The sequence below is a fragment of the Myiozetetes cayanensis genome, unplaced genomic scaffold (assembly GCF_022539395.1).
Source record: "Myiozetetes cayanensis isolate MyiCay16 unplaced genomic scaffold, myiCay2020 scf1344, whole genome shotgun sequence".
NCBI classification, from domain to species: domain Eukaryota; kingdom Metazoa; phylum Chordata; class Aves; order Passeriformes; family Tyrannidae; genus Myiozetetes; species Myiozetetes cayanensis.
The window spans coordinates 1-9,326 of NW_026086987.1; the positions used below are offsets into that span (position 1 = coordinate 1).

General features: G+C 55.0%; 1 protein-coding gene and 1 long non-coding RNA gene across 3 annotated transcripts; both read left to right on the plus strand.

Annotated features, from left to right (window-relative positions):
- Window positions 1-166: 166 nt before the first annotated feature.
- On the plus strand, window positions 167-5,043 carry LOC126636570 (GDP-L-fucose synthase-like; the record flags this gene model as incomplete). Its single annotated transcript, XM_050308924.1, is given in 9 exon segments — window positions 167-295; window positions 367-377; window positions 379-438; window positions 1,855-1,988; window positions 2,100-2,164; window positions 2,477-2,543; window positions 2,628-2,707; window positions 2,814-2,913; window positions 4,513-5,043. Coding segments are annotated over 9 exon segments (702 nt in total), but the record flags the coding sequence as incomplete, so codon positions are not given.
- A 1,734-nt stretch (window positions 5,044-6,777) lies between these two features.
- LOC126636569 (uncharacterized) lies at window positions 6,778-8,770 on the plus strand. Of its 2 annotated transcripts, XR_007628085.1 has the most exons (4): window positions 6,778-7,023; window positions 7,359-7,498; window positions 7,861-8,007; window positions 8,158-8,770. It is a non-coding gene; the product is annotated as an uncharacterized LOC126636569 (long non-coding RNA). The 2 variants fall into 2 exon arrangements; XR_007628086.1 differs by lacking the exon at window positions 7,861-8,007.
- The last annotated feature ends 556 nt before the right edge of the window (window positions 8,771-9,326 follow it).

Consider the following 9,326-nt stretch of genomic DNA (forward strand, 5'->3'; position numbering starts at 1 on the left):
GGGTGTTCCTGGGGGATGTGGGGATGCAGGGATATGGGGGCTGGTCCTGCCTCCAGAGCCAAGAGCTCCGGTGGTTCCGGGAGTTATTAACGAGTCGTCGCTCGGCGAGCGAAGGGATTTGGGGGAACGCCCATCCCGCATTCCCGACAAAACCCTCCTTTCCCAGAGGACCAACATCCACATCAACGACAACGTCCTGCACTCGGCCCACGAGATGGGGGTGGAGAAGGTGGTCTCCTGCCTCTCCACCTGCATCTTCCCGGACAAGACCACCTATCCCATCGACGAGACCACGGTGAGTGTTCCTGTCCCCCTCCCGCGGCATTCCGGGAATTCCTGCCTGACTCTCCGCTCCCCGGTTCCCAGATCCACAACGGGCCCCCACAGCTCCAACTTTGGCTACTCCTACGCCAAGAGGATGATTGACATCCAGAATAGGTGAGGGACACACACAGGAGACCCTTCCCAGGGTGGGAGCACTCCCTTGGTTATCAGGGCGATGGAAATCCCCGTGGGAGGGTGAGGAGGGTGGATGAGGAAGGAGGGTGATGAAACGCTGGCTCAGGGTGTCCAGGGAAGTGATCCAAGGTCAGGTTGGATGGGCCTTGGAGCAACTAGGATAGTGGGAGGTGTCTCCTCGCACGGTGGTTGGGTGAGATGACCTGAAGGAGTTCCTTTCCAGCCCAAGCCATTCCATGATTCTATGCCTGAAATCCATTCCCAAATCCCTACACCCGGCCCGTGATTCTGTGACCAAAATCTGTCCCCAAATCCTCAAGCGCATCCCATGATTTTACAACCAAAATCCAGTCCCAATCCCCAAACCCATCCCATGATGCTATGGCCAAAATCCAGTCCCATTCCCAATCCCATCCCATGATTCCATGACCAAAATCCAGTCCCAAATCCATCCCATGATTCTATGACCAAAATCTGTCCCCAAATCCTCAAGCCCATTCCATTATTTTACAACCAAAATCCATTCCCAATCCCCAAACTCACCCCATGATTCTGGGAACAAAATCCATTCCCAAATCCCCAAACCCATCCTATGATGCTATGGCCAAAATCCAGTCCCATTCCCAATCCCATCCAATGACTCCATGGCCAAAATCCAGTCCCAAATCCATCCCATGATTCTATGACCAAAATCTGTCCCCAAATCCTCAAGCACATCCCATGATTTTACAACCCTAATCCATTCCCAGTCCCCAAATCCATCCTGAGATTCTGGGAACAAAATCCATTCCCAGATCCCCAAATCAATCCCGTGATTCTATGACCAAACTCTGTCTCCAAATCCTCAAGCACATCCCATGATTTTACAACCAAAATCCATTCTCAATCCCCAAATCCATCCCATGATTGATACCAAAATCCATTCCCAAATCCCCAAATGCATCCCATGACTCCATGACCAAAATCCAGTCCCAAATCCATCCCATAATTCTATGACCAAACTCTGTCCCCAAATCCTCAAGCACATCCCATGATTTTACAACCCAAATCCAGTCCCAATCCCATGACTCCATGACCAAAATCCATCCCAAATCCCATCCCGTGATTTTAGGACCAAAATCCATTCCCAAATCCCCAAATGCATCCCATGACTCCATGACCAAAATCCATCCCAAATCCCATCCCGTGATTTTAGGACCATTCCCAGTCCCCACAAACCCCAGGATTCTGTGACCAAAACTGACCAATCTGTGACCCGTGGGATTCCCGGGATTTCAACGGCGCTGGGGTGGAAGCCGGGGGGATAGCTGGGATCAGCAGGTGGAGGTGCTGCTGGCTGGGCTCTTCTGGGGCCATCCCAATCCCTGAGACCCCCCATCCCTGCTCCCAATCCAGGGGTTATTCTGAGCAGCACGGCCGGCGCTTCACCGCCGTCATCCCCACCAACGTCTTCGGGCCGCACGACAACTTCAACATCGACGACGGCCACGTCCTGCCAGGCCTCATCCACAAGGTCCACCTGGCCAAACGTGAGCCTGGCAGGACTCCTGGGGGGTTTTTTTATTTTTTGGAGAGGGGGGGGTTTCCTCCTCCCCACCTGCTCCGTGAGGTGGTGATGGACGTGCTCCTTCCTCCTGCAGAGTCCGGCTCCGCCCTGACCGTGTGGGGAACGGGAAAGCCCAGGAGACAGTTCATCTACTCCCTGGTGTGTGGGGCCTTGGGAAGCTGGGAATGGGGCTGGAAAGGCTGGAATGGGACCCCAGAAGGACCTGAGTCCTCCTGGTTTGTCCTGGGCCATTCCTTGGGGTTGGGTTCCCTTGGGATGGGAGGGCAGGAAACATTCCAACATCTACTCCCTGGGGTGTGGGGCTTTGGGAAACTGGGAATGGGGCTGGAAAGGCTGGAATGGGACCCCAGAGGGGGCTGAGCCTACCTGTCTTGTCCTGGGTCGGGTTCCTCGGGATGGGAATGCCGGGAACAGCAGTGACCCCCTCAAGGGTCGCGTGCTCTCCCACAGGACCTGGCCCGGCTCATCCTGTGGGTCCTGCGGGAATATGACGAGGTGGAGCCCATCATTCTGTCAGGTGAGCCCTCCCAGACTCCCCCCACCCCACTCCATCCATCCCCTCTCCACGAGGGCCCAGCCACGATCCCGCCCTGCTCCGCAGTGGGAGAAGAAGATGAGGTGTCCATCCGGGAGGCGGCGGAGGCCGTGGCCGAGGCCATGGATTTCAGGGGAGAGCTGGTTGTATCCTTCACCCAGGGGGACATCCCGTGCTCCAGAGCATCCCACCAGGATGGGGGGGGGAAGAAACCAACCCCAGTTTTCCCTCCTTAATCCCTCCCCACCCCAGTTTGACCCCAGCAAGGCGGACGGGCAGTTCAAGAAGACGGCCAGCAACGCCAAACTGCGGCGGTACCTGCCCGGCTTCCAGTTCACTCCCTTCAGGAAAGGTGAGCTCCTGCCTCTGGGGGCATCTGGGTGCTCCATCCTATGGGGTGAGGAAGGAGGGTGGTGCAAAGCTGGCTCAGGGTGTCCAGGGAAGTGTTCCGAGGTCAGGTTGGATGAGCCTTGGAGCAACTGGGATAGTGGGAGGTGTCTCCTTGCACGGTGGTTGGGTGAGGTGACCTGAAAGAGTTCCTTCCAGCCCAAGCCATTCCATGATTCTATCCCTGAAATCCATTCCCAAATCCCTACACCCAGCCCGTGATTCTGTGACCAAAATCTGTCCCCAAATCCTCAAGCCCATCCCATGATTTTACAACCAAAATCCATTCCCAATCCCCAAATCCATCCCATGATTCTGGGAACAAAATCCATTCCCAAATCCCCAAACCCATCCCATGATTCCATGACCAAAATCCAGTCCCATTCCCAATCCATCCCTTGATTCCATGACCAAAATCCATTCCCAAATCTCCAAACCCATCCTATGATGCTATGACCAAAATCCAGTCCCAGTCCCAATCCCATCCCATGATTCCATGACCAAAATCCATTCCCAAATCCATCCCATGATTCTATGACCAAACTCTGTCCCCAAATCCTCAAACCCATCCCATGATTTTACAACCAAAATCCATTCCCAATCCCCAAATCCATCCCGTGATTCTGACCAAAATCCACTCCCAAATCCCCAAATCCATCCCATGATTCTGTGACCAAAATCCATCCCAAATCCCATCCTGTGATTTTAGGACCAAAATCCATTTCCCAGTCCCCAAATCCATCCCATGATTCCATGACCAAAATCCACTCCCAAATTCCCAAATCCATCCCATGATTCTAGGACCAAAATCCATTTCCCAATCCCCAAACCCCAGGATTCCATGACCAAAATCCATCCCCAAATCCATCCCATGATTCTATGACCAAAATCTGTCCCCAAATCCTCAAACCCATCCCATGATTTTACAACCAAAATCCAGTCCCAATTCCCAAATCCCTCCCGTGATTTTACAACCAAAATCCATTCCCAAATCCCCAAACCCATCCTATTTTACAACCCAAAACCCATTCCCAATCCCATCCCATGATTCCATGACCAAAATCCATTCCCAAATCCATCCCATGATTCTGTGACCAAAATCTGTCCCCAAATCCCCAAACCCACCCCATGATTTCCTGACCAAAATCCAGTCCCAATCCCCAAATCCATCCCGTGATTCTGTGACCAAAATCTGTCCCCAAATCCTCAAACCCACCCCATGATTTCCTGACCAAAACCCACTCCCAAATCCCCAAACCCATCCCATGATTCTATGACCAAAATCCATCCCCAAATCCATCCCATGATTCTATGACCAAAATCTGTCCCCAAATCCTCAAACCCATCCTGTGATTCCACGGCCGAAACCCATTCCCAAACCCCTCCCATGATTTTACAACCCAAATCCAGTCCCAATCCCCAAACTCGCCCCATGATTCTGGGAACAAAATCCATTCCCAAATCCCTCCCATGATTTTACAACCAAAATCCCTTCCCAAATCCCCAAATCCATCCCGTTTTACGACCCAAAACCCATTCCCAATCCCACCGTCTCCCTCCCCAGCCGTGAAGGAAACCTGTGCCTGGTTCGACGCCAACTACGCCGACGCCAGGAAGTGACGGCCCCGGCATCGCCGGGATCCTCCTCTTCCAACTCAGGGTTGTCCTTTGCTGGGGCAGAGGATGGGGCTGAGGGGGGTGACAGGGATAATTCCAAAGGAAAAAAAAACAGGGAGCCCAGGGAGCAGCTCCCACATTCCTGCCCCGTGCCGGGAGCGGCGCGGGACGCCCGGGGCAAGGAGGGGCAGGAAGGTCGGGGCATCCCAAAGGGATCCCGAATTAGAGGGTAGGAAGGAGCCACCGTGGTGGTGGTGGTGGTGGCCGAGAGGCTGGTGAGCTGTTAATGAGCTGTGTTAATTACCTGTAATTAGGCCTAGTAACGGGAAGGGCATTGGGATTCCACGGCACAAGGGACAGGGATTCGCTGTTGGCTCTTGGCACGTGGGGATGATCCCACGGGATAAAAGGGGGCCAGAGTGGGGAAAGACTCCAGCTGGAAACGTGGCGTTTATTAAAATATATGCAAATCACCAAATATATGCAAATCACCTAAAATTGGTGGGATGAGGAGCTTCTGCCCCCAAACCCCCTCCATGAGTTCTCCTGGAAGAGCCCAAAAAAAAATGGAGATCCAACCCCTCAGGGAAGGGGTGGAGGGTCAAAATGAGGGGATGAATCCATGGCTGAGCTGCTGCTGGAGGCGTGGATGTGGCACAAATCCTTCCCGGGAATTCCCTTCTTCCGGCATCGCTGCCCGGCCCTGGTGAGTGCCCAGCACGGGGAGCGTGGGGACAACGGGGCCCTGCAGAGGAGATGCCAGTCAGGACCCCCAGGAGGCCACCAGGCAGGCTGAGGTGACACCAAGCCCCGGGAAGGGACGGCCTGGGTGCTCGGAGCTCACGTGGTGGCCCTCGGGATGAAGGGTTTGGGCTCCCGGCGCTTCCCGGTGTCCGTGAGCGGCTCCGGCATCGCCTGGTGGGGAAGAAGGGGTTAAAGAGTCCTTTCCGATCCATGCCGTGATTCTGTGGCCAAAATCCATTCCAAAATCCCCAAACCCATCCCCAAATCCCCAAACCCATCCTGTGATTCTGTGACCAAAATCCATTCCCAAATCCCCAAACCCATCCCGTGATTCTGTGGTCAAAATCCATCCCCAAATCCCCAAATCCATCCCGTGATTCCCTGACCAAAATCAATTCCCAAATCCCCAAACCCATCCCGTGATTCCAAGACCAAAATCCCTTCCCAAATCCCCAAACCCATCCTGTGATTCCCTGACCAAATTCCATTCCCAAATCCCCAAACCCATCCCAGGATTCCCTGACCAAATTCCATTCCCCAAATCCATCCCAGGATTCCATAACCAAAATCCATTCCCAAAACCATCCCAGGATTCCCTGACCAAAATCCATTCCCAAATCCCCAAACCCACCCCATGATTTTACAGCCAAAATCCATCCCCAAATCCATTCCAGGATTCCCTGGCCAAAATCCATTCCCAAATCCCCAAACCCATCCCGTGATTCCGTGACCAAATTCCATTCCCCAAACCCATCCCAGGATTCCCTGACCAAAATCCATTCCCAAAACCATCCCATGATTCCCTGACCAAAATCCATTCCCAAATCCCCGAACCCACCCCATGATTTCACAACCAAAATCCATTCCCCAATCCAATCCCACGACTCCATGACCAAAACCCCTTCCGAAGGAGCAGGTTTTTTGGGGGGGACAACCCCACCCTGGGGACATCCCATGGGGCACTCACCCCACCCGAGCTCCGCCTCGTCCTCCGGCCACCAGGAATGGGTGACTCCCATCCTATGGAGCCAGGAACGTCCCCAGCCACCTCCTGGGGCTGCTCCGGCTCCGAGGGCTCTGGAAAAATATGGAGACACCTTCCCAGTGCTCCTGGCACAGGTTGGGGACACTCTGGGATGACAGATGTCCCAGCACTGGATGGGGACACGCCAGGGCTTGGGATCCGCGTCCTGGATCACCACAAATTCCCACTCACCTCGCACGCAGCTCATCTGCAGCCTGTCCAGCTCCTCCTGCAGCAGCTCCAGGTCCCATTCCCTGCGTGGGAAGATGGAAAATCAGCTCCTGTGTCACTGCCACCACGGTCCACGAGCAGCTCTCCGGCCTCTTCTCCGAGCAGGAACAGGGCAGGGAGCTGGCAGGAGGTGCCCAAAATCCGTAGGAAAGCTATCAAGATGTCCATCAAGATGTTTGTCCTGTCCCTTCCTGGGAATCTCTACCAGGTGGCTCCAGGATGGAACATCCAGGAGGGGACACCCAGGGTGGAACATCCAGGAGGGGACACCCAGGGTGGGACATCCAGGAGGGGACACCCAAGCAGAAAGAGGTGCCCAAAATCCATAGGAAAGCCATCAAGATGTTTGTCCTGTCCCTTCCTGGGAATCTCTGCCAGGTGGCTCCAGGGTGGGACACCCAGGATGGGACACCAAGGGTAGGAAATTTGAGCAGAAATGGAGCAGGGAGCTGGGATGAGGTGCCCAAAATCCATAGGAAAGCCACCAGGATGTGTCCTGTCCTTTCCTAAGAACCTCTGGCAGGAGGCTCCAGGGTGGGACAGCCAGGAGGGGACACCAAGGAGGGGACATCCAGGAGGGGACACCCAAGCAGAAAGAGGTGTCCAAAGTCCATAGGAAAGCCATCAAGATGTTTGTCCTGTCCCTTCCTGGGAATCTCTACCAGGTGGCTCCAGGGGACTGGGGGACACTCCAGGAGTGGGACACCAAGGATGGGACACTCAGGAGGGGACATCCCAGGTGACACCAGGATGGGACACCTATGAGCAGAAATGGAGCAGGGAACTGGGATGAGGTGCCCAAAATCCATAGGAAAGCCACCAGGATGTGTCCTGTCCCTTCCTAAGAACCTCTGGCAGGAGGCTCCAGGATGGGACACCCAGGATGGGATATCCTGGAGGAGACATCCAGGAGGGGACACCCAAGCAGAAAGAGGTGCCCAAAATCCATAGGAAAGCCATCAAGATGTTTGCCCTGTCCCTTCCTGGGAACCTCTGCCAGGTGGCTCCAGGATGGGACACCCAGGATGGGACACCAAGGATGGGACATCCAGGAGGGGACATCCAGGAGGGGACACCCAGGGTGGGACAGCCAGGAGGGGACACCCAGGAGGGGACACCCAAGCAGAAAGAGGTGTCCAAAGTCCATAGGAAAGCCACCAAGATGTCCATCAAGGTGTCCTGTCCCTTCCTGGGAACCTCTGCCAGGTGGCTCCAGGATGGAACATCCAGGAGGGGACACCAAGGATGGGATATCCTGGAGGAGACATCCAGGAGGGGACACCTAAGCAGAAAGAGGTGCCCCAAATCCATAGGAAAGCCATCAAGATGTTTGTCCTGTCCCTTCCTAAGAACCTCTGGCAGGAGGCTCCAGGATGGGACTTCCAGGATGGGACACCAAGGGTGGGAAATCTGAGCAGAAATGGAGCAGGGAGCTGGGATGAGGTGCCCAAAATCCATAGGAAAGCCACCAAGATGTCCATCAAGGTGTCCTGTCCCTTCCTGGGAATCTCTGCCAGGTGGCTCCAGGATGGGACACCCAGGATGGGATATCCTGGAGGGGACATCCAGGAAGGGACACCCAAGCAGAAAGAGGTGCCCAAAATCCATAGGAAAGCCATCAAGATGTTTGTCCTGTCCCTTCCTGGGAATCTCTGCCAGGTGGCTCCAGGATGGGACTTCCAGGATGGGATATCCTGGAGGGGACATCCAGGAAGGGACACCAAGGGTGGGACAGCCAGGAGGGGACACCCAAGCAGAAATAGGTGCCCAAAATCCATAGGAAAGCCATCAAGATGTTTGTCCTGTCCCTTCCTGGGAAATCTCTGCCAGGTGGCTCCAGGGTGGGACACCCAGGATGGGACACCAAGGGTGGGACATCTGAGCAGAAACAGGGCAGGGAGCTGGGATGAGGTGCCCAAAATCCATAGGAAAGCCACCAGGATGTGTCCTGTCCCTTCCTAAGAACCTCTGGCAGGAGGCTCCAGGATGGGACACCCAGGAGGGGATATCCAGGAGGGGACACCCAGGGTGGGACAGCCAGGAGGGGACACCCAGGGTGGGACACCCAAGCAGAAAGAGGTGCCCAAAATCCATAGGAAAGCCATCAAGATGTTTGTCCTGTCCCTTCCTGGGAACCTCTGCCAGGTGGCTCCAGGATGGGACATCCAGGATGGGACACCAAGGGTGGGACATCCAGGAGCGGACAACCAGGGCAGGGACACTGCAGAAAGAGGTGCCCAAAATCCATAGGAAAGCCATCAAGATGTTTGTCCTGTCCCTTCCTGGGAACCTCTGCCAGGTGGCTCCAGGATGGGACTTCCAGGATGGGATATCCTGGAGGGGACACCCAGGAGAGGACACCCAAGCAGAAAGAGGTGCCCAAAATCCATAGGAAAGCCATCAAGATGTTTGTCCTGTCCCTTCCTGGGAATCTCTGCCAGGTGGCTCCAGGATGGGACACCCAGGATGGGACATCCAAGGAGGGAGACATCCAGGAGGAACACACAAGCAGAAATGAGGTGCCCAAAATCCATAGGAAAGCCACCAGGATGTGTCCTGCCCCTTCCTAAGAATCTCTGGCAGGTGGCTCCAGGATGGGACAGCCAGGAGGGGACACCAAGGGTGGGACACCCAAGCAAAAAGAGGTGCCCAAAATCCATAGGAAAGCCATCAAGATGTTTGTCCTGTCCCTTCCTGGGAACTTCTGCCAGGTGGCTCCAGGATGGAGACATCCAGGAGGGGACACCCAGGGTGGGACAGCC